The sequence below is a fragment of the Cornus florida genome, unplaced genomic scaffold, assembly GCF_030987335.1.
Source record: "Cornus florida cultivar Cherokee Brave unplaced genomic scaffold, ASM3098733v1 CherokeeBrave_3.0.0_Hap2_Chr09, whole genome shotgun sequence".
Taxonomy (NCBI): domain Eukaryota; kingdom Viridiplantae; phylum Streptophyta; class Magnoliopsida; order Cornales; family Cornaceae; genus Cornus; species Cornus florida.
Window position 1 is genome coordinate 95,255,605 of NW_026775579.1, and position 25,332 is coordinate 95,280,936.

General features: G+C 36.9%; 1 protein-coding gene across 2 annotated transcripts; it reads left to right on the forward strand.

Moving 5' to 3' along the window:
• The first annotated feature begins 758 nt into the window (after window positions 1-758).
• LOC132275376 (uncharacterized) lies at window positions 759-24,088 on the forward strand. 2 transcript variants are annotated; one of them, XM_059776844.1, is made up of 6 exons: window positions 759-913; window positions 1,054-1,110; window positions 1,534-1,658; window positions 3,760-3,835; window positions 14,628-14,713; window positions 23,755-24,088. In XM_059776844.1, the coding sequence occupies exons 1-6, from the start codon at window positions 889-891 to the stop codon at window positions 23,842-23,844; spliced, it is 459 nt and encodes a 152-aa protein (XP_059632827.1). In that variant the 5' UTR covers window positions 759-888; the 3' UTR covers window positions 23,845-24,088. The 2 variants fall into 2 exon arrangements, with proteins under 2 accessions (XP_059632827.1, XP_059632826.1); XM_059776843.1 differs by having other exon boundaries at window positions 760-913; window positions 1,054-1,116.
• Window positions 24,089-25,332: the final 1,244 nt, after the last annotated feature.

A 25,332-nucleotide genomic window follows, 5' to 3' on the forward strand; every position in this document is an offset into this window, starting at 1 on the left:
ACAAAAGATAGGGAGGGATAGCTCCCTATCCCTCCACTTAACCTACCTAACACACATCTTCACATTATCCTCTCTTTTCTTTTCTCTCCCTATCCCTCCAAATCAACCCTACCAAACACACCTAGATAGATAGGGGAGAAAAGAAAGATAGTATTAGTCATAAGAGAAAAGAAATGATAATAATAATTTATATTAGTGTTTGGATAGATAGGGGAGAAAATAAAAAAAATGATAGATATTCTTGTTTGGATAAGGTAGATGAAAGAAAAGAAAAGAAAGAATAGTAAACAAATTACTTTTTTACCCTTTCATAACCATGGGACTTTAATGGAATAATAAATTTGTATATTGATTTATGGAGGCTAATTTTGGTATTATTAAAATACTACTTAAAATCACTATGCTTTCTTTCCCTATATCTCCTTAGGAAGGAATAGCTATCCCTCCACTTACCTTACCCAAACATAAACTTACACTATCCTCTCTTTTCTTTTTTATTCTTATCCCTCCAAATCCACCCTACCAAACACACCCTAAATGTTCAGGTTCTTTAAATTTTTATTTCATTTGAAATTACTCCCTAATTTTTGTTTGTGATATTGGATTATATTATCAAATAATTATTATGTAGATGGTTATCAAATATTATCAAATAATTTCTGTTTGTGATATTCGTTTATTTCATTTAATTTAATAATTATTTAATTAATTCAAAATTAAGTATGGAACCTAATTATCATCAAATAAGGTGCTCTTAACATTTTCATTGTTTTAGAAGTTATCCTTATCCCAAATTTTGTGATGATGTAGCGTACGAGTTATTTCACAGCACCAGATTTGATCGTTGAGGGTTTCTGGTTCCCAATTGTCCTTGTCTATATCTGAATTATGGGACGTTATGGTGGTGGTGGTGGTAAGCAATCAACTTTATAGGAAAATGAAATTATGATTTTTTTTTTTCGCTTAATTTTAATTTTTTACTTTCGGGTTGATCTGTGTGGTATAGTCATCGTCTTTCCTCTGATTCGATGTTATTTGATACACCTATTGCAGCAAGATGTGGCGTAGGTGGCGGAGGTGGCAGATTTGGTAGGAGCTCTCGTTCAAATGGTAAAGGTAGCAATCATTATCCTTATATATATCCATACATGAATGTTCGTTTGTGTGTGTATTACTCATGTCTATATATATATATATGCTTTATATCTACTACTACACTTATATGTCCGTATACACAATAGTTAATTCCACCTTTGTGGTTCGTTCTTGTTAGCGTACCACTGTTTCTCTGATTTTCCTTTTTGACGTTTGAAGTGCAAAATTTCAGTGCTTTCAGTGGTGATTTTGTGTGGTCACTTATGGTCTCTTTCGATGCCAAAACCTGAAGCGAAATTGTGCCTACATTTGTTCAATATTAAAATAAAAATAGCATATTTGTTGTGTTGTGTTTTCTTCTTTGGTGCTTCTATGCTTGCATAAATGCTGTTTGCAATATATTCTGGGTACATCTTCCTGTTAAAATTTTCTCTGCAGGTCTCGATGACCATTATCGTAATGCTGCTGCTGCCACAAATATAGAGTCTTGGAATAAGGAGTATGCAGGCTGTATTGATCGAAGTTTTATGTCGTGCGAAGAGCTTACCTTGCTCTTTAAAGAGGTATATGTGCTCTTTATTTGAAACTACATGTCAAGGCTGTTGAGTGCTTGAATTCATAAACTTTTATTCTGACCACATTGCTTACTAGATTTTTCTTTTCACATAGAAAGTTGGATTGAATGACTATCGCACCACACGCCGACTAAAGAGTATTTTACCATGAAGCATGTGCCCGTGCTTTACAAACGTACATAATTCCTTCTCTAACTTTCAAAAGAAAGGAAAATTAAGTGATTTAGTCAAGTTGAACAGCAGCTCTTAAAACAGAGTTAAGTGGGAAATGCCCCGACCTCCAAAATCTTTCTTTGTTGTGCCTCTTTAGAGATGAATTATAATTGGAATGAAAACGAGTTAAAAGCTATGTGATTTTTTTGTCACGCATGTGCTTATTGTGTAATTTAATGGACAAAATGTAATGGTCAATTTGGTAAGAGGAAAGAGTAAAAGGAAGGAAAGGATGGAACAAAAAGGGAAAGGATTAATGAGGTTTCTATCTTGTGGTAGGAAGGAGGAGGACTGAAAGAAAGAGGAAGGAATCTTCCAAGCTGATCACATACCCTTTTATGTTTTAAAATCCATGTAATGTAGCACGAGACCGGTCATCAATAAATGTAATAAAGGCTAAACAATTTCTTTTTGGCTCGCTCTCTTGCCATGCCCCCAAGGTTTCTCAAGAAGGGGAGAAAGAGAAGATTGATCCGGTTGGTCCGGGGGGACTTAGCCCTGCTTTCTGGGCTGCTTACTCATCTGCTCATGAGTCTGGTTACACAATTACTTTATCGTGCTTGTGCTTGCTATGCTAATACACATTGCTGTTGATCAATCTAGCTAGATTTTTGCAATCAATGCAGCCCCAATCAACAACCAAGCAAACGGCTCTCCTCTTGAAAGTCGGCAGAAATAGGAAGGAGTCTATTTTTTCTTTTTCTTTTTTTTTTTTCTTTTGGGTTTTGTTTATCTATTCTGACCATAACTTTTTTTTAGTGCGTAAATAGAAATCTTCCTTGTTCAATCTAACAAAAGGAGTGATTATAGCTTTCTTTCCTAGGATGCCTTTTTAACCCTCCCACCTTAAACTCATTCCCTCATGCCAAATTATGGGAAAGGGATACTTCCATGTTAATGAACTAATATAGGGACTGAAATGGTTAAAAAATAGTTCTATGTGTTTTAACTAAAATTGTTGTTAGGCAAATTAGTTTCTTAAAAATAATTATTTCTCATATTTATATAGTACTTCTTTTGTTCTCTTTGTAGAGTTTGACTTTCATTTTATTTATTTATTTATAAATGAGATTGAGTCAAATCCAACATGGGATTATTATTTGCATTTCAAGGCGCCTTTAAACTTTGAAACTAATAAGTTTTAACAATTTAAAATTTTTAAATCTAAATGGAATAATCTATATGATAGTTCGTAGGACTGGAACCCGAGACTCTAATAGAGAGTCGCGCAAGGTTCACTGATCTAGACCCAGAATGGGCAGTGAATAGGTCTTGTAGGACTAAAATCTGGTTTAAACTACATTAACTGCAATTCATCTCAAAATTATAGCAGATGATAAAAAGATATCAATTCACAACAATAAAAACATAAAGTAGTGGACACCATGTTTGTATGCGGAAAACTCTTAGGGAAAAGACACGGAACCTAATTTAGGCAAAGCCAAATCCACTACATGAGAAAGAGATTTACAAAATAGGTTGTAGGTTCTACCCCTAAAATTCTCTAGTTACCTCATGACACAGAAGACTTCAAGCTTTATCCTGAAAGTCTCCAGTCAGACCTTCCGCTTGTCAACAACACCCGTTTCTCATGAATTCATTGAGTACTTGAATTTGTTGAACTGCAATATGGGCTGCCAATTTTTTATTTTTTATTTTCTAAATAAATCATGCATTCACTTTTGTTATTGATTAGGTTCTCCTGTTAATGCTATTTATTTATTTATATATAGTTTATTTGGTGGTACTATGGATAGTTTTTTTTTTTTTTGGGTGTGTATATCCATTAAACATGAAGGCAAGATTAGATGTATTTGTGGGGAAATAATGGTTTATGGCTTACAACTATTGCTTGGTTTCTTTATCGTGAATGCAGTGCGCAAGCTCTTTTGGGACTGATGATGGCATGTGTCAGGCCTTCAGTAAAAAGATGTCTAAAAAAAACTGTAGCGGTAAAAACTGTGTTTCAATTATTCTTTCTTCTTCTCTCCCTTTGTTGCCTTTTCTATTCTCATTGTTTTTTTGGAACTTTTTGTTTTTTGTTTTTGTTTTTCCGATTATACTTTGTCTTTCTTCATCTCATTTTCTTGTCTTCTGTTGATCAATTTTTTTTGGAAATAAGTACATTGGTGGATAGATACGGCATGGAATCACATTAGCCTGTGATCTTAGTAGAAAATATGGCAGTAGAATTGCAAGATTTGTTTTCTTGTTGCCAATATCTAGTAGTTGGTTGTATCTTACTGATTATTAGATCGCTCGAGTGAAGGGAAGGAGAATATGCGAGCGGAGTTTTAGGTTTGACTAATTTTTTGTTTTATATGAACGTATCAGTTGTTCCTGTCAATTTATTCATGCTGAGTAGATTACTGAGAAAAAAATGACTGGTTTATAATTCTCAGTTGTGCAATTTTGTTTTTTCCTTCACATCTGTTGTAGAACAGGATGTGTTTATATTGCCTAATAACATTGATCATGCTGTTTCCCCAGTTAACAAAAAATATGTAGCTATAAGAATCATACCAGCAACCTTGGTCCTGAAATTCTTGCTTTCACTATTTATAATGTATATATTGGATTTTGATCCTTGGCCTTTGCAACTTAGATCTTTATGCCTTTTATAGAGAAACATTTTATTTTTGAGTCTTATTTAAAATCTATAGGAAACTAGAATTTATATTTATTCTATGTTATTATTTCGATTTATGGCTTTAAAAGCTTGAAAAATTGAAAACTTTAAAATTATAGGGTAGAATGCTTTGAGGTTTACCTTGATCGATGAAGGGTGTTTTGTAGAAAATTATATTTAAAATCCAGAGAGCCTCGATTAATAGCTTGATTGATTGAAATCACTCCAAAGAGGTTTGATAGGTACACTGATCCATTGGGAGTGATTCGAAAACTCAAGTGCTCGATCAATAGCTCAATTGATTGGGAGTTGTCCAGAAGTCCTCAACTGATAGGTTGATCAATTGATGTCATGTCTGTCTGTTTCCTAATGCAGGTCGCACGAAATTTTAGGCAACTAGAACCTTCTTACATATTTTCAAAACTTCCTAGTAACTCTAATCTTAATTGGAGCAACACTAGGACCCTAAATCTCTATAAACAAAGACACCCAACTCATAAATCCTCAATAGCTCTCAGCTGTCTCCCTAAACCCTTACAAACTCTCTCTATACATCATATGATTGATTATATGATGTGTCGAAAATCGATTGAATAATTGTTTTATTGCTTTTAGATTTTGGGTTTAATGGTTTGCACATTGGTGTAATGCACATGTATAGTGTTTTATTATTATTTATGTTTTGTAGCTTATATCTAGGTGATAATATATCAAGTTATTGGTTCTACTCAAACTACTGAAGAACTGAGTCGAATTTAGTCATTTTTATTTTTATTATTGTTCAAATTTCTAACAGTTCTGTCACAAATTGCCAAAGGGGGAGATTGTTAGGATTTTAGGACTTATGTTGGCAAATTTGTGGAACAAAATTTGGAGTCCATAATTTTTAGTAGTTTTCTGTGCTTTAGAATCTCTAATTAAACGTGTTAATTGTTGTTACCTTATCCAAGGGCAGATCTAGTATTTCAAAGTCTTTAAGCAGAAAAGGTAAAAACAACTGCTCATGAACACTCACCACTTATGGTTTATGCATAAAAGTATGTTTTGATCTTCAAAAACCTCTTTTGGATTGAATTTTATGTTTAGGAAGTTTCCAAAAAATATGTTTGCCTAAACCTAACAAGAACAGGGTTTTTGGGTCTATTAAGGAATCAATTGAGTGCAATATTATTTGTGTCATTCGGTTTGATCCCTGCAAAAATCAGTTTTCTTTTTGAATTGATACCCTTATAACCCTAATTGTTATAATGCTTAAACTCTTTATAAATACCATTTTGGTTTTGGAGAACTTGGTATGTTACACATAAACTAGAGGGCATATTTTTGCATTGAAGTTAGAGCATTCTAGAAATTCTAAATTTCTCTGACCTTATTCATTCATTTTAGATCAGTGAGTGGGTCCTATGGGGTTTGGAAACCCTAATCATTGTGCTTAATTCATCTTCAACAATGGTTGAGGAGATCATATTGCGTGAGGAGTAGTGGCTGGAGGACCTGCTTCGGTCTTGCGTAAGTCTGGGCCATAGAGGCTAGGTTAGAATCTAGTAACTTAGCTGCACCTTCTCTTCATAGTTGATTTTTAACTGCTTGGCTAGGTTCTATGGTTTTCCCTTTATAGGGTTCCCCACGTAAATCCCTGTGTTCATGTGTGGATGTGATTTATTTTATATTCTACATTCCATGGATTGATTGATTGAATCGTTTAATTTGCTCTCTTTTAGTTAGTTAAAATTTAAATTTCGGTTATAATTGGTTAAAATTCGAATTTTGGTTAAAGTTAGTGAATTCCATTAGTTTGTGACCTACCTACCGCTCTTTAGGTCTAGCTGACGGTCATGTACTAACTTTACTTTAGAGCCTAAGGTACAGTTCATATTTTTCTCGAACTTTTAGCAATTGCTTGCTTATTGATTCCCTAATCCATATTCAATAAACACTTTTTAGAGAGGAATTCCACTTATAATGAGTCAAGAAATTCCTTGTTGTGAAAATGATATAAAATCTAAAGTAAGTTGACTAGAGAGGAGTTCCACTTATAGTGACTCAAGCGTTTCCATACATAAAAAAAGGGGCATGAAACCCTTGGTTAGTTGCCTCAGATGAGGTCCACTACTAGCATGTGTCTCAATTTGTATTTCATCCATCTGGGCAATTGAACGTGCCTTTATTATGCTTGAGCCGTATAGATGTATATACATAAATATGTATTAGGAGGCAACAAATTATATATGAATATACATACATATATATATATATATATATATATATATATATATGGATATTTGTACAATAGACCTTTTTAGTAAAGGAGAAGTGAGAGAGAGGGAGAAATGAAAGAGCAAGTTGGAAAAAGAAAGGGAAATAATATGTATAGTAAAATTAAGGGCATCTTTTTCCCCATATTTTTAATCAAAATGAGGGTATTAAATCATTTCATATTACTGATGGTGGATGGAGATGTTTTTTCCTAGTAAGCATGGACATGCCTAAAAGTTTGAAGTGTTTGTTTCGAACACAGACCCGTGTTGGACATGGGCTTAAATGCGTAGAACATGACGAAAAATGTGTAGGAATATTTTCCTTTTTTGGATATGTTGTGGGAACGCCCGTCTCATTTTATGGATTTCCTTAAATTACTTCGAGAAAAGATGGTTAAAATGTAAATACGTGGAATTATTCTCAATAGTACGGTGACATAACATAAAAAAAGAGAGGAGGATTTGTTTTTAATGATATGTATCAATAAATATTATTTACTCTTTTATGTTTATTACTTGTTTAAAATTGTAAAAGATCACAAAAAAAACAAAGAACAAAAAAAAGAGGCACGATTCTTGCTTTCTTTTGCAAGCAAGTTTTGAACTTGCCATGCGAAGCTGGCAATCGGCAAGCCCTTTTTTTTTTTTTTTTCCTTCAACAAATCCTCTTTCCCTATCTTCTTCTTTTCATTTTTTGGTCCCTTTCCCATCAGAAAACTCTTTCTTCCTCTACAGCTTCAACAAAGCATTTCCTCAACATAATCTTTATTTTCATTTCTTTAATTTTTATTTCCTTAAATATCTCTCTCATAACAGAATTCTCTTTCCTTTTTTGTAACAAAGCCCTAGTTTTACATGGGGTTTAAAAATTCTACTTCGGCTTACTTTCTTGGTCTCCCCCTCCCCCCCCAACACACACACACACACACATTCATTCCCTAGACAACTGTTTTTTTTTTTTTTTTTTTTTTGATAAGTAAAAATATATTAGAAAAACGTTCAAAAGGGGAACGCATCCCTAATACAAGAGAAAAGATCTAAGGACCAATAGAATCCAAGAGATCAAAGAAATCATCAATCGAGGAGCATGTACTACCTCTAACATAAAAGAATAAAGAACGAAGAATATGAAATTTTAAATTAGCTAAGGACGATTCTTTTCCTTCAAAGGATCTGTTATTTCTCTCACGCCACAAACACCACCAGACATAATGAGGAACAATCTTCCAATAAGCACGAGCTTGTTTCTTAACAGGACAGCTTTTCCAAGCGTTAATCAACTGAGAGGAGTGCTTAGGCATTACCCAAAAAATGCCGAAAATGCTGAAAATAAAACTCCAACAACCAAACGCCACAGGACAATGCAAAAGAATATGATCCACGGATTCACTGTCATCTTTGCATAAACAACACCAATTAACAATGATGTTGCCTCTCTTTCTCAAATTGTCCAAAGTCAAAATCTTCCCCAATGTAGCTGTCCAAGCGAAGAACGCGATTCGAAGAGGGGCTTTAGAGCACCACACGGACTTCCAAGGAAACTCGGAACCAATGAAATTGGATAAATGAATAAACATAGAGCGGACATCATACCGACCATGAGCCAAAGGAACCCACAAAATATCATCACACCCTATGCCAATATCCTTCTGCCTATACAAAATATCCAAAAAAGCAGAAACTTCCTCCATTTCCCAATCCTGAAAAGACCGCCTAAACCGCACATCCCACGTAACTCCATTGTTATCAAGATGATAACAATCAATCACGAAAACATGCTTATTAGTTGCAATGCTATAAAGCCTAGGAAATGAGTGTGAAAGCAACTGGTCGCCACACCAAAGATCCTCCCAAAAACGAACATGCCTGCCATTACGAACTTTGAATCTAATAAGAGTAGAGAAAACATCCCATCCCTTCCGAATAAATTTCCACAAACCAACGCCTCCCGTAATAGTAACTGGAAGAGATGACCAACCCCCACTCCCCTCACCAAAACGACACGAGACAACTCTTCTCCACTGACGATGTCGTTCCCTTCCAAATCGCCATAACCACTTTCCTAAGAGAGCACGATTAAAAGGAACAATTTTTCGAATGCCTAACCCTCCGAATCTCAATGGTTGGCAAACTTGATCCCAATTAACAAGATGATACTTAAACTCCTCTCCCCTTCCACCCCACAGAAAATCCCTCTGAATTTTTTCAATTCTATCAGCAACAGAACATGGAATTTGAAACAAAGACAAAAAATAGGTAGGAAGGGATGAAAGAGTACTCTTTATAAGTGTGACTTTCCCACCCTTAGATAGATACTGCTTTTTCCATCTTGCTAATCTTTTCTCATATCTATTAATCACTGAGTCCCAATTCCCAACCAGAGTAGAAGAAACTCCCAAAGGCAATCCTAAATAAGAAGAGGAAAAGAACCAACTCCGCACCCTAAAACAGCAGCTAAGGAGGAAATATCTGGAACATCCCCCACTGGAACAAGCACACTCTTTCCGACATTAATCTTAAGCCCAGAAACTGCTTGGAAGCAAGCAAGAGTGCACCTCAGATATCTGAGTTGAGAAATATCAGCATCACAAAATACCAAAGTATCATCAGCAAATAAAAGATGGGAAATCTGGATCTGATGATCAACATCTCTGCCAACTCTGAACCCCCTAATGTAACCCAAATCTTCCGCTTTTCTCATTAATCTAGTCAGACCTTCCATAACGATGAGAAAAAGAAAAGAAGATAATGGATCACCTTGTCGCAGACCACGTGAGCTAGCAAAAAAACCCGCAGGAGAGCCATTCACAAGAACAGAAAACATAACTGATGAGATACAAGTGTCAATCCATTTTATCCATCTATCACCAAATCCCATCCTCCGAAGAAGATACAAAACAAACTTCCAATTAACATGATCATAAGCTTTCTCGATATCAAGCTTACACAAAACGCCAGGAACCCCGCTTCTTAATCTAGAGTCAACACATTCCCCAGCAATAAGAACAAAATCCAAAATCTGCCTTCCACCAACAAAAGCGTTCTGCGATTCTGAGATAAGACCATCCAACACTTTACTCATCCTGGAAACAAGAACCTTGGCAATAAGCTTATACATACATCCGATTAAGCTAATTGGCCGAAAATCCTTGATATCAGATGCACCGCCCTTTTTAGGAATTAGAGCAATAAAAGATGCATTCAAAGATTTTTCAAATGTGCCATGAGAATAAAAATCCTGAAAAGTACTCATCACCTCCTCTCGTACCACCTCCCAACTCTCCTTAAAAAAGCGCATAGTAAATCCGTCTGGCCCTGGTGCTTTGTCCCCGTTGCAACTAGAAAGTGCCTTAAGCACTTCCTCTTCCGTGAATGGAATCTCAATACTATCCCTATCCATCGCAGAAATAGTATTAAATGGAAGACCATCTAGAGTAGGTCTTCGATCCAAAGTTTCAGTGTAAAGCTGCTGGTAAAAAGAAACAATTTCTCCGCGCACATCTTCTTCTCTCCACAAATCAAAACCATTAACCCGAATACTTCCGATATGATTACACCTTCTGTGAGCATTGGCCAGTCTATGAAAGAATTTTGTATTCCGATCTCCATCTTTTAACCACAAAGCCCGAGACTTTTGACGCCACGAAATCTCCTCCATATGAGCAATCTCAGCAAAAACTGCTTGACAAGAGGCTCTTTGAGAGCGTAAAGACTCCCTACTCTGTCCCACCTCAGCTAAACGATCAAGCTCAGCAATATCAGCAAGGGCTCTATTCTTTTTCCATTCAAGATTCCCAAAAACTTCTTTATTCCATCTCTTAAGCTCAGTTTTAAGAAACTGAAGCTTTCTAGCTAACACAAAACTAGCAGAGCCTGTGAAAGACCCTTTTTGCCACCAAGACTGAACCTTCCCTTGAAAGTCTTCAGATCTAAGCCACATGTTTTCGAATCTGAAAGGAGTGCGTCTAGATCTCAAACCACCACAATCCAAAACAAGAGGTACATGATCAGATGTGACTCTAACCAACACAGCCTGAGAGACATCCGGGAAATGCTCTTCCCAAGCCCCAGAAATCAGGAAACGATCCAATCGAGAAAAAGTAACCGGTTCCCTACCATTAGACCAAGTAAAAGCCGCTCCTTCCAACGGAAGATCGATAAGAAAATTATTGTCAATAAATTCTGAAAACATGGTCATTTCTGAAGACCACCTACCTCCTGTGGATCTCTCAAATGGGGATCTAACAGAGTTAAAATCCCCACCTAAGCACCAAGGCAATGACCATAAGTCCTTAACAAAGCAAAGCTCTTCCCACAGGACTGGTTTATCACTATCAGTAACAGGCTCATACACACCTGAAAACGTCCATTTGAAATTGTCTTCTTCCATCTGAAACATGCATGACACCGAGAAAATACCCTTCCAACAGTTCAAACTTGACAACCATCTACGATCCCACATGAGGAGAATACCACCTGAAGTGCCTGTTGCATTTAAAACTTCAAAGTCCACAAACCTACATCCCCAAAGACTCCTGACAATCTCAGCAGTAATATCAGCCAATTTAGTTTCTTGTAAGCAGACAACATGAGCACTCCACTTCCTCAAAGCGACCTTGATAACTCTTCTTCTTTTCGGGTCATTAAGACCACGAACATTCCATGTTATAAGTCGTAGCTTCGTGAAGAACCAAAAACAATCAATTCACCTCCTCCCCTTTTACCACTCCTGGTTCTCCCCCTTTCTTTGGTCGACCCATTCTTTCCATCGTAGTTAACACAAGAAATCAAATTCTTCACTTCCTGTTCGCCTTTCCGATGTGAATTTCTGACTTTGACTTCTTTGTGTCACGAATAGGTTCACTGCTACCATTTCCTGCAATAATTTCGTGGAGAATACACAGGGTTTGTTCCTCATAACCTTCTGCAGAGACACCCAAAGCTTCACTAACTGCTCCAACATTCTCGATGACCCATTCCATGCCCAGATCAGTGGTTGTCTCCAAACAATCAGGCCGCACAACAGCCAAAGGTTCCATAAAGTCCACTTCATCGTGAATAGGATCTGTCCCGGAAAAAGATACGTTAAAAGGGTGCTGCTGAAGAGCAACATCAACCTCTCCTTCCTGTAAAATCCCCTCTATTTCCGAAGCATTAACTTCTTTGGATGGGATTACTGAAAACTCCTCATGCTCAGATGAAAAATTGCTCAAACCTTTAACTGAAGTAAATAGCCGAAGCTCTTTAAGCAAAGCTACGGCTGAATCATTATTCAATTTGAAATGCAAATCTTTTCCAACACAAACTGTCACTCCATTGAAAAAACCCGTACTCTCGGTAGTAACCTTTGAGACGTCCAACTCTGATTTAGAAGTCGAAATCCCAATGATACTTCTCTGTTGACCCGAAACATTCTCAACAACATTTTTGTCGCTAGCCACTTCACCCGAAGAAGAAGGAGAAGAAGTAGAAAGAGTGTTGAGAGAAAGATTAGGACTCAAACCTGGAGAAGAAGTGCGAGAACGTGCGACCCATTTCTGCTTTTCATTCCGAGTCCACCGAGATCCATGGCGTCCGACGTTCGTCAATCTCCTCTCGGATTTCATCCAAATATTAGAGGGTTTGGTATGGGCTTGTGATTCATTAGGACCAGGTTTGATGTTTGTAAGTGAGATAGATAATGAGTTAGGCCCTTTTCGTACCTTTCTAATAGGCCCAGACTTGAGAGGCCCAGTTTGGAGTTGCCCAGTTTGACCAAATCTTAGTGGCCCTTTCTGTAGTCTTCTTCTAACAGGCCCAGAACCCAAATACGCTCTGTAAGGTTGAGATTGAATGAGCCCATGATTATCAGGCCCAAATTTCCTAACCTGTCTTGATAACTTATGGCCCAAAGTAAAACCTTTATCAGCCCGAAAATAATCCTTCCTTACCTTATCTTCAAGAGATAAGGATAAAGCTGAATCTGAAGGGGTAGCCCACCGTTCACCACGTGTACACCGGTGTTGCTCATCAACGACGCGTTTGCTCGGCGTGTGAATCTCACCTCGTCGTCTACCTCCAATAAACTTCACCTTTTGCTGAATTTCACGATCCTTCAGCCACTGTTGAATTTCGAGAATCCATTCTTCACCTTTGCTAAGAAGCTCGTTCCATTTTTCTTCCGACATAAGATGAGATCCGTCACTGCCTTCAAGACTTTCCGTTGAAGGAACAAGCTCCGGCGAAATTTCTTCCCAAATCGCGACCTTGTAGCAGAAAGTGTCGTCGTTGATATACACAAACTTCGGACAATCACGACCAACTCGTACTATTATCCGAACGCTTTCAGCATCCCTGGTCTCATCTGCGTCAGATCTGACATAACCACCACAAAGTTCTCCCACTTCGACGAACAGAGCATGGCACCACAGAGCATGGCACCATAACAATCACGACCAACTCGTACTATTATCTTTTGTTTAGTTTTGGCCAAACCTGTAGGCTGCAGTCTCTCTCTCTCTTCCTCTTCTTAAATGAGAGAATTGTTTCTGTAGTTCATTAGTTATTGTGATTTGTGGAATTTTTATTCTTAGGTTAATGGAAACTAATATCACTCTTATAATATTATCTTTTATAAAAAATTATAAATTTATATATTCACTGTTTGCCAAGTGTTTGCTGTGTTATAAATGTCATGTATCCATATTCGTGCTTCTTAGATATTTTTATCTGATCCAGTGGTAAAATTCACATTAGAAAAATTCATTTTGCTGGCATCAACACAATCACTTGTTGACTGGGCTGACGGTTGACAGGGGGAATTTGTTAGAAATGTTCCTTTGACAAGGGAGGTCAGTTTTATTTCTGAAACTACAATGGAAGGCTCAGATGATTACAATAAAACTTAGAGGTTTGTTTGGCGTTCCAAGGCTCCCCTTTACCACGGCTCTTTAGGATTGCTATGGATATGTAGGACATGGTGGTCAATTGTTATCATCTTGATAGCGGGAGACTTGTCTTGCGATGTTCGATTCAGGCGGCTCTTTTAGGACTGGGAGATTGAGGATGCCACTCGTTTTTTGGAGTTGTTATTTCGCTAGGTGATTATGGCTGAGGATTCTGATAGTTGAATTTGGGCATCTAACTCTCAAGATTGTTTTGATGTTCGGTCCTTCTTCAGGTGTCTCATGGAAGAGCCTGGAGGTCCTTTCCTTTGGAAGTCTATTTGGTGTTCCAAGGCTCCCCTCAAGGTGGCCTTCTTTGCTTGGACCTCTGTATTGGGAAAGATTTTAACCCAGGATAATTTGAGGAGGAGAAAACAGGTGGTGATCAATCATTGTTACATGTGCCTTCGTGATGAGGAGACAGTGGATCACCTTCTTTACATTGCACCATGGCCAGGGATTGTTGGGATTTGATGCTTGGTTTGTTTGGGATTCTCTGGGTTATGCCTAGATCTTCTAGAGGGTTGATTGAGGCTTGGAGAGGTTGTACAGTGGGGGCTCATAGTCAGGATGCTTGGAGGGCTACGCCTCTTTGTGTGTGGTGGTGTATTTGGCTCGAGAGGAATATGAGATATTTCGAAGGAAAGGAAATACCTATTTTTATGCTTAAATTCTCTATTCTTTCCCCTCTTTTTTGTTGGGTTTCAGGGAGAAATTATAGATCTTTAGAGGAGATTGTTGATTTTTTGGCCTCTTTGAAGGCTTAGAGGCTCTTTTTGGCCTTGTGTATTTCCCAGTGTCATTATCCAAGAATACGATATAAATTTGTTGCATTGCGCCTTTTCTTTTTCTCTCTTGGCTGCAGTTACATATGTTCTCTTTGTGAGTTTCTCTCTCATTCATGTGTATATCATGTTGATAACTTTCTTTGCAGGTTCTACACAGTATGATAGTTACTTTGATTATTATATGAAAACTAAAAGAGAAGGGTGCGAGTCAGCTACTAGGCTCTTCAAAGAGGTAAATTTGCTTATTTGGAAATGATTATATGCTAGCTACTCTTATATAGCCTTTTGGCAACGCATGGGTTTTTAATCAATTAAAAATATTTAATTTAATCAATTCTTGATGAAGAAGATTTGAATCTTAAGTTGAAATCCTTATTTATGATGAAATGCCAAACTAAAGTGATACACCTCGCTTAAAGAGTTTTTATCTCAAATGTTTTTGCAAGTGTGTGAATGCCTTTGTCTAGATGCGTATAATTTCGTAGGTTTCTAATTGAAAAGTTCATCTCATTGAAAGTTCATCTCATTGGACAATTTGGTGTCTTTGATGTTTGCATTTTGAAGTTCATGGTGTAGAACCTGAAACTTTTAGATATTAGCTATATGTAATTTTCATGGAAATTGTTTTCTTATGTTGGTAATAGTACTGTTCATCTCATTGGACAATTTGGTTTTTTTGATGTTTGCATTTTGGAAGTTCATGGTGTAGAACTTGTAACTTTTAGATATTAGCTATATGATTATTTTAGGAAAACTAGAAGAGGAGCGTGCGAGGAAACTACTAAGCTCTTCAAAGATGTTATTTGCTTATTTGGAAATGATTAAATGCTAGCTACTCTTATATAGCCTTTTGGCAACACATGGGTTTTTAATCAATTAAAAATATTTAATTTAAATCAACTCTTTATGAAGAAGATTTGAATCTCAAGTTAAAATCATTATTTACGATGAAATGCCAAACTAAAGTGATACACCTCGCTGAAAGAGTTTTTATCTTAAATGTTTTTGTGTGTGAATGCCTTTGTCTAGATGTGTATAATTTCTCCAGTAGGTTTCTAATTGAAAAGTTCAACTCATTGGACAATTTGGTGTTTTTGATGTTTGCATTTTGAAGTTCATGGTGTAGAACTTGAAACTTCTAGATATTAGCTAATATGAAATTCGCATGGAAATTGTTTTCTTATGTTGGTAACAGTACTGTTATACAAAGAGGGTTGTGAGTGGAAGACCCAATAGGAGTGTAGGATTGTCATGTATGAAACCAACGGAGGAGGGGAAATTTGAACATGTTGGCTTTTCTTAATGCACAATTTTTATTTTCTACAACTAGCAATCACAGCCACACAAAATATAACAAATTTGAAAGTAAAAATCAAGCCCAGAGGAAATTTTATTATTTATTATTATTATTATTATTTAACCCACACGGGGTACCATGGGCTTAGTGTAGGAGCTCAGTCAATCCTCCATGCAGAAGAAATCTTTGACCTGATCTTGCTAGGCGTCGGGTTGTCGTCATTATTATCATCCTTGCCTTATTGCCATATGAATGGGGTCAGCCACATGTATTATCTTATCTCCATTCTTTTTTGTCACACGCCATTTCACCTACTATGTCTTAACTTTTTAAAGCTATTTCTAATAACTTCTAACCATGTTATTTTTGGTCACCTTCTCCGTTTCTTACCTTCTATGACAACTAATCTTCCTTGTCTTATTATTGCATTTTTTTTTTTTTACCTAGTTTGTCTTATTATTGTATTGTTAATGGGACATGTAATTATTGGATTGTTCCCTTAGAAAATTACTAAGTTACCCTTTCAAGTTTGAATATATATAATCAAGTTTAAGGGTATTTTATGGAAAGATGTGAAGCGTATTATTTGAACTTTTAAAGTGGACAAGTATTTTGGGACAACCCAAAAAGGAAAGATGGACAAATAAATTGTGATGGAGGGAGTAGCAAATAAAAGCTGTTTTAAGACACTTGAAAGAAACAAAGAAAAAAGAAAAATCTCACAAGGATGGCGCCTCACTCAAAAGGATGAAGCATTTCTTTTTCTTTTTATTATTATTATTATTATCTTTTGATGAGTACAGTATTATTAAAGCCTCTCAACTGGGGAGCGCATCCCAAAACAACTACACATGGGCCAAATAGGGCTCCTAAACTCTCAACATATCCACAAAATCCACAAACTCTCCTATAGATTTATAGTTCCTCCCAAGAACCCCAAAAAGTAAAGAGCTAATAATAGAGACCTTTAGCACCCACCAGGAGTCTTCTCTCTATCAAAGGACCTCCTATATCTCTCCCTCCACAAGGCCCACCGTAAACGCGGGCGTCACCCTCCAAGCATATTGGACTTGGGCCCCAGTACATCCTCTCCAAGCCTTAAGTAGTCTTTTTCAAAACTTTGATTTCTCCTCTCTTTTTTTTCGGAGTTGGTACGCACACACACATGCTTCCACTTAGGCTCGAACCCCTACCCTCCCTTTGATTTCTCCTTTTGTATAAGACCTAATGGTGATGTGTTAATATATGCATGCAAAACCTTATTCGCATTCAAAGTAATTTAGATTCTTGCCTGGAAAGATTTAGATGTGTTATAACACTGTACGTCATTTTTCAGAAATTAGAAAACTTATCTTTTGCATTCTGTTGTCAAGCGTGCTGGTGCTATATATGAGTACCTGTACTTCTAAACTTTAACTCTCTGGACTAATGAATACCAGCAAAAAGGGACGACTAGTGCTCAACTTTTTATCATGCTAAGTACTGGTTCTTAAAATCAACTAACGATGCTCAGCTCATTGTTTATTGAGAACACTCTGTCCAACTCCAAAACAAAGTTGAAAATTTATAGAATTTATTTTGAAAATTTATAGAATTTATGGTTTTCCAAACAGAATGTTCAGCAACGTTAGTCGATTTTAAGAAAGATTACTATTAGAAACAAAGACAACAAAGGATTAGTTTTAGAAACAAACACACTGATGAGATGACTGTAGTAGTGCCCATTGGAGAATGCTGCCTCGTGGATCAGTATAACTGGTGATTCTGAAGAGTTATCACGTACCTCTTCAGCTTGAAATTTTCTTCTTCTTGTTTGAGTTGGGAATCAATTTTTTTTTTTGAAAATACTGCCTCGTTTTGGTCTTACTGAATTTCCAAAATTTTCCACTATGACGAAATTGCAATTTACAGACTCTCTCCCTCTCTCTCTCTCTCTAACACACACACACACATGCTCACTTGCCTCCTTGCTTGGGAGAATTGCATGCCCACAATGTGTGCTATTGTCCGGTATCGTTTTTCATAACTCAGTTAGTGATTAAGTAATATTTTTTTTATATGCATACATCGAGATGCAACATTGTAACCATTTTACTTCGGGAATGCAACATTTTTGCATTGAAAAGTTGCATTCGCGATGTAACGGTGTTGCACATGGACAACAAAGTACAATACAATGGTGCTGCTCATGCACAACAAAGTTTCAAGGTGGAGACGTCCATGTTCATCGTGACTGACTTCAACATCTTTGGTGATGTTAGTCCTTCTCTTGGTAACTGATGTTCAGGTCCATCTCTAGGGCAACATTCTATCCATCACAATCTCACCATAGTTATTACTTTTCTTCTTTATGAAAATTCATAGGAATTTATCAAATCTTATTGATTCATCAATAATCATGAAACCAAGCACATGGTTAATAGTCAATGGAGGACATCTGTGCTGGTAATTGTTACAAATATTGACTCCATTTTGTTGTGACAGACTATTACTCAAGCCGATGCATTTTTTCCCGTGGTTTGAGATTTTAGATAATACATATTGCAGATTTAATTCTTAAGAGAGAAAATGGGACTATGATGTGTTCCTGCTGGTGTCTTATTCGTTTAGGTCCATCTCTAGGGCAACATTCAAACCGTTGTAATCCCACAAAAGATTCTAAATTTCTTCTTTATGGGAACTCATTGGACTTCAATCTGTCATATCATATTCACTCATTAATGGTAGCTTTGTGTGTTGGTAAATGTTGTGATAGCAAAAGCGTGCGAATATCAAGATCCAATGAAAGCCAACAAAACAATCACACACAAACAAAAGATATAACGGGGTTCGGCCAAAACTGGCCTACATTCACGGATGAAATACCACTCTAAAATAGAAACCTAATTAGATTATAATTTGAGGCACAAGACACAACGATAAAATTTACAGATGTTGGTACTATTTTGAACTTTGGGGAACAACTGTGATGTCTTTGGATATGGGGGCAGAGGGGCCAACGCGGTCTTGTTAGCCAGTGACGGTCACCATCTTAGAAAGAGAAAGAAGGGACCTGAAAAAAACCAAAAAAATAGAGTGAGAAAATAGAAAGAATGAGAAAAGGTCCATTCTTCTGCTTTGCTTTATTGATTGCCCAACTGAAGAAGGTGAGTCAACTCACTATAAACACTGGTCTATCTCTCGATTCTAAAGATTGTAACCGTGAAATCCTTCAATTTTTGTTGGTAGAGAAGACAAAATTCTTGAATTTGAACCAAGTAGTTGATGTCTCAAACATCTTTGGATTAGAATATGCGGCGCAAATATTCATGAGCTCGTTGACCTGCGCACCTTTCAGGTCAATGGTGGCTGCGTTGGGGTGGCAAATCCTAGCGAGTCTGCTTCAGTCTTGATCTCCTAAGATTGTGAGAGAATGAGTCTGAAGAGAGGGTTTAAGAGTAAATTTGTAGTGATTGTGAAGAGTAAAGTTGTAATGGAATAGCTGAGTTGCAAAGGGGTATTTAGGCCTTTTTTCTTATCCTCATTTTTTCATGTAAATAACTATTAAATAGCTGCAGTGCATAAGCAGCAGTTTGTTGACTAACGATCGAAGGGGTCTCTGTAATTAAATAAATCTTGACATCCTTCAAAACCTCATGGGGTGTTTGTCATTTACTTGTTTTATAGTTATTTTCTAAACAATTGGTTAAAATACACTGACCTCTTATGAGGTTTAGGGTATTTACACATGGACACAGCATAAAAGAATGGACTTAATGAGACTATGTATCCCTGTGGCCTTTTTATCCTTAGGTTCTAGATATTATTATAATGCAAAAGATCATCAGAAGTGAAATGACTAAACAACCCCTACACATTACGACACTTGTGTCAAAACTCTAATTCTCTCTCTCCTATCTAGTCCCTCTTTCCATTTTTGTCTTTCCTCTCTCCCTCCTTCCACCACCGCCATCTTGTCCCACCACTTCCACAACCACCTCCTCCACTGTGACCACCTCTCTCTTGACATCCTTCTCTTGCCATCTCCTTCTAGTGCCATCACCTCCACCCACCACTGCAACCTCATCCTGCCTCTTCCACCACTGCAACCTCATCCTGCCTCTTCCACCACCATTGCCACCACCACACCATCTCCCTCCTCTCCACCTCTTGCTGCCACCGTCTCCCACTGCCATATTTTAAAATAGTAAGAGCGCATATTTTGTAGGGTACCTATATAATATATTGGGTAAACTACAACTATCTCCCCTGAGGTTTGGACTAATTACAACTAAACCTAAGGTTTGCCATTTTGTAATAACGTGTTCCCTTGAGGTTTGCCTATTTTTGCAAAGACCTCCCAAACAGTCCTTTTTGTCAGAAAAAATAGTTAAAGTGACCAAAATACCCATCAATTAAGTCTAAAAGAGTGTATTACTCTTAAAGTGTCATGAAATAACAAAATAACCATGCATTAGTGGACCAAAATACCCCTTTTTAGTAAATGAGTGACAATATTAATGTATTGTGCGTCCCTCTCTCCATCACTGTCCCTGACTACATAGCTTTTGGGGATTTTCTGTTACGTTATTAATTGGGTTTTGGGTTGGAGAAAATACATGGAGATGGGGTAGTTGAAGTCTTGAAGATGGGTTATAGAGAGAGAGTGGTAGTTGGTCAGCGGTGGCGTTGGTCGAAGAGGTCGATGGCTCCCTCATCAGCGCTATAACTCTTCATCATCTGAGGAACTCTTGAGCTCCTCTGTACCTCAAAGATGGGTCATGTTTGAAAGTGAGGAGACCTAACTCCATCAATGTGTTCAAGACAAACCCACTCCATCACCGGAATCAATAGAGCTCACCGGAAAGCTTGGCCGACTGAGACGTCGTTGAAGTCCATCACCACCACCCATTATCGCCTACTACAAACAACCCCATAACCCACCCAAAACCTCTCACTCTTGCAAAAAATTCCGACAATACCATTCACACTCGAATCTAAAAACTCACAAACCGTCCCTAAACCTTATACCAAACTACGAACCAAAACCTAACCTTAGTTGTACAAACCAGTCACCAAACCCATACCCAATCAAACTACAGTGAACAGTCTTGCCAAAATTGTGAATCCTTGCTTGCCGATCAGAAGCTTGTGCGCCGGTCAGAAGCTTGCGCACCGTTCAGTCATGCCGCTAATAGTTCATCATCACTGCTCTTTTATTGTTGGAATCCATTGTCACCATCGTCAGTTTCTCATCGCCGACGTTGAGCCACCTCTGGTCGTCACTAGGAGTTTCCTGTGGTCGTTGTTATGGTTTGTTAGTGTAAATTGTTTGGGACAAGATATATAAGCATGAAGCTTATCATGACGTTTGGACCGCTGTCGATTCCGTTGTGGGCAGTGGTGATATTTGTGTTACAGAGAGAGGTTAGAAAGAGAGAGAGACTTGAAATCAAGGGCGAGATTCTGATCGCCGTGGTGAACGAGGCGGTGGTAATGAGCTGCTGTAGAGATGGAGATAAAAGAGAAGGAGATGAATAGTGGGAAAAGAGAAAAAATGGAAATATTTTTTTTGGACAAATATTAGTGGGCAAACAGGTTATTTTCTATTCCTAGATATTTTCTCCATTTTTAGTAATACAATAATGAGGGTATATAAGTAAATTCATAACCAAATCTGACATTGGGGTGTCTTTGCAACAAAATGGCAAACCTCATGTTTAGTTGCAACGAGTCCAAACCCCTCAGGGGAGGTCATTGTAGTTTTCCTTAATATATTTGTTCCAATTTGGGTTTTGTTATTTAAGATCTTTTCTTCTTTTTTTTTTTTTTTGAATTTTTCTTCTCAATTTTGGAGAACTTCTAGCCTTTAAAAGAGATGATTTTGGTGGAAATTTAATTCTGATTTAGTTGTTGCTAATTGCGGGTATGGAGCTAGACTACTAGAGAGTGTGTTGTTGGCAATTACAGATGTAGACTTCTGTATCATGGAACAACCACTTGAATTTTTTTGAAACGAGTATGGCTCTCTCCCTCTCTCTCTCTATGCAACCAACTCCATGAACACCCCCCCCCCCCCCCCAAAATTCTCTAAAACAATCGAAATGCATAGCAGTGAGTGTGGCCCTGCAACTGCAAGTCTCTCTGACTCCTCCCTCAATTCATTCGCAGTGGTTTGTGTATTTGCATATATATTATATTCTCACCTTGATCATCACCACCATTATCACTATTATTCCCTTGTTGATGAGAGGCAACTTCGTTTGAAAGACTATGAAGCAGTAGACTCCCGTATAAAAAAAAGGAATGAAATACTATCCAGATGATCAAGAAACAAATGCAAATCGTATTGTTAATAATAATAATAATCTCATTAGATCTGAAATTCTATGAGCAAATGTAAACTTTGAAATTGTCGTTAGTGGTCGGAGTGAAAATTTAAGAGAACTGTAAAGGAGATTGTGCTAGAGGAAAAGGTATTATTGGTATGGGGGTAATTTTGGCATTATATGAAAAGAGTTTAAGATTAAAATTTTAGGCTATTAATATCTTTTTACGTAAGGCCAAGGCAATTAAGTTATTATATAAATTTTTTTGATGGTTCTAATGGCAAGTTGATGGGAGAAATATCATTGAGCACACACGCCAAACCTCGGGGGTATATAGTGTAATAAAGGCTATTCTTCTATGCGTGTGATATTTACCCAAACCTAAAGCAAAGTATGTGTTTTTTACCTTGATAAATTGTGTTAGTTCATCATTACCTAAGCAATTCCAAGCTAAGAGTAGTGCCATCTGGTTGATGAACTCATAGATAGTTCTGGAATTCTGTTGAACTTCAATTTTGAGTGACAACTTTTGTTTTATCTTCATATCTATTGCTAATTATTCACTACGATCTGCTATTTACCTTTTACCAATAAGTAATATTCTGTTAATGAACAAATCAATCAGAGTGAAAGTACACAGTAAAAGGATTACTTATATTTTGGCTACTTGAAACATTAATATACTAGTCACGGATTGCAAAGGTAATGCAATCTGTGACTACTTGAAGTTTTGTTGGTAGTGTTGAGATTTGATAAGTGAACTACTTGCATGGTTGATTATTTAGTATCTCTAGGAATGTCTGGTGATCAATAATAACATTTCCTCTTTATTATGTGAAGTTATATTCTTGAAGAGTCTTGTATATGCTAATTTAATTAACACGTTTTTATGGCCATGGTATTGTGTCTGTTTAACCCTTGTTTGTTGCAAAGAGAAAAGGAAGCAATGAACTACTAAGTTTATAGTTTATTTTTTGGATAAATAATGAACTATAAGGTTATGAACCCTTGTGTTGCTATATGTATTCGTGACTTTTGAGTGCTTATATTGCAGCTGTTGTGGTTCAAAGGACATGGATGGGTTATTCATCTGTAATTTCATTTTATTTTTTATTAGTATAAATGCATTTCCTCAATATGAGCATCTTTACTTTACCTTTGTACTGTTTGCTAAAAGCTTTTTTCATTGGTGGAAAAGCTTTTACAGTCTTTTTATATGAAGATCAGGTTTAAGCTACATCACACACTCCCTAGTTATCTTCTCTTTGGATGATTTGAATAGATTGATTTCTTCTGTAAGAATTCCATGTGGACGGAGTTAAATACGATGATCATCCACTCTTTTTATATTGGATTGCATGTGGACGGTGTCCACTGATATGTTTCCTGTTGCAACAAATGTTATACTTTTGACTATGCTTCAGTTACATCTATATCAACTTGGATCTTGCTGAAATCTGTTATAAAAAGTCGATAAAATGCTTGCATGGCTTCCGAAAGAAAGGGAGGACATTACAAGTGTGTACACCGTGTAATAGTTTTTATTCTCATTGTCAATCAAATAATACCAACTTGATTCTTCTTCATCCTTTGTAATCTATCTTTAGCATTTGTGTGGGAAATAGTGGTTTACAACTGCTGTTTGGTTTTTCTTTGTTGTGATTGCAGTGTGTCAGTGATCATGGAAGTGGTGGTGATTATAATTATTGTAGCTTCTACGAGGAAACTTTGTCTCAGTACTGTGGTCGGAAGATGTAGGTGGTTTCCGCACTTGAAGATCGATTGTAGGTCCTCCTTTGAAGATCGATTGTAGGGACTCGGCTTAAATTATGAGTTTGTTTACTTGTGGGAATTGCTACTTGGAATGTTATATAAGTTTTATATGTTATATGCATCTAATTGGGGCTCTACCTCTAGGTTGGGCCTGGGCTTCTCCCCATTGTGTTTTGTTTAGGTAACCAGCAGAGCATACTTATTAATTTATCATCAGTTGGCTTTTTAACTACCTCCACAACAAAAAGTGTTAAACAGTCACATGGAAAAGGTTTATATATGTATACAGAATTGTTCACTTATTTTTTAGTGAGCAGTAAAAAAATAATTTATTTTGTTATATCTAACGGTCAAAATTTAAGAGTGAACAATGTATATATATATATATATATATATATTTGGATTTTAAGTCGAATCTCTTTATCCTCCATAGAATGGACTCTCAATAATCTATCTCAAAAAATCACCATGATTTTTCTTTCATTCCTAATCTATCTCAAAAAATCACCATGATTTTTCTTTCATTCCTATAGATGGGGGCGAAAATAAATAAGTAAATAAATGTTTGAATATATATCTCTAAAATAAGAAAGACACACCCATAAGTTGTCTTAAAAGGTAAAATTACTTCATAACTGGTATGACTAACATGGCAAAAAAAATAACAATTACGAAACACAACATAAATAAACACACAACATAAAGAACAAAAGTATATATCAGTCATTTCCATTTCGTTTTTGTTTCTTTTTCCATCCCTTCCTTTCGACACTGCGACGGATAGAGAAAAGGCGAAAAGTAACGGTTTCGTTTTGGATGCATTTGCCGCACCAACTGACAAAAAACGCGACGAACGAGCGTTCGCATATTGCATCTCCTGGCAGAGAGAGAAAGGATGAGATTTCCGTTTTAGAGAGAGAAAGAGTATGGTTTTTGAAGTTGTTTAGAAATTAATGGTGCTAGGTGGTTTACTGGTTTAGCAAGAGTGAAAATTGAGGTAGATTTTCGGAATGTGAGAGACGGAAGAGAAGTCTCCATGTGTATGTCTGTGTCTATATATATGTATATATAGAGAGAGAGAGAGAGAGAGAGAGAGACGGAGAGGGAGTGGTGCTTTTGGGTGGGTTTTTTGGATGGTTGTGGGAGGGAAGTGGAACAATCACATGCAGGTGATTTACAGTAAATCAACGTTAGGTTAGCTTCGGACACGTGGAGAGTAAAAGTAATTATGAGAGAGGTTTGCTCCACTATTTTCCAAGTTCACTAACAGTATGGACAGTTCAGGTTCAATTCAGACTTGCTTTTTATAAACAAGTTTGGGTTCCATTGATTTTTAAGTTAGTTTAGAAAACGAGCCCTGAATTTGAGACTCCGCCCCAATTAGATGTATAAGGCGGAGTCACAAATTGAGGGCTCGTTTTCTAAACCAACTTAAAAATTAATGGAACCAAACTTGTTTATAATAAGCAAGTC

Bases quoted from the DNA above. Each gene is read 5' to 3' on its own strand.
- LOC132275376 (XM_059776843.1), top strand. From the start codon at position 889: ATGGGACGTTATGGTGGTGGTGGTG. The intron at 1,659-3,759 runs GTATATGTGCTC...TCGTGAATGCAG, and splicing joins TTACCTTGCTCTTTAAAGAG to TGCGCAAGCTCTTTTGGGAC. The intron at 3,836-14,627 runs GTAAAAACTGTG...CTTTCTTTGCAG, and splicing joins GTCTAAAAAAAACTGTAGCG to GTTCTACACAGTATGATAGT.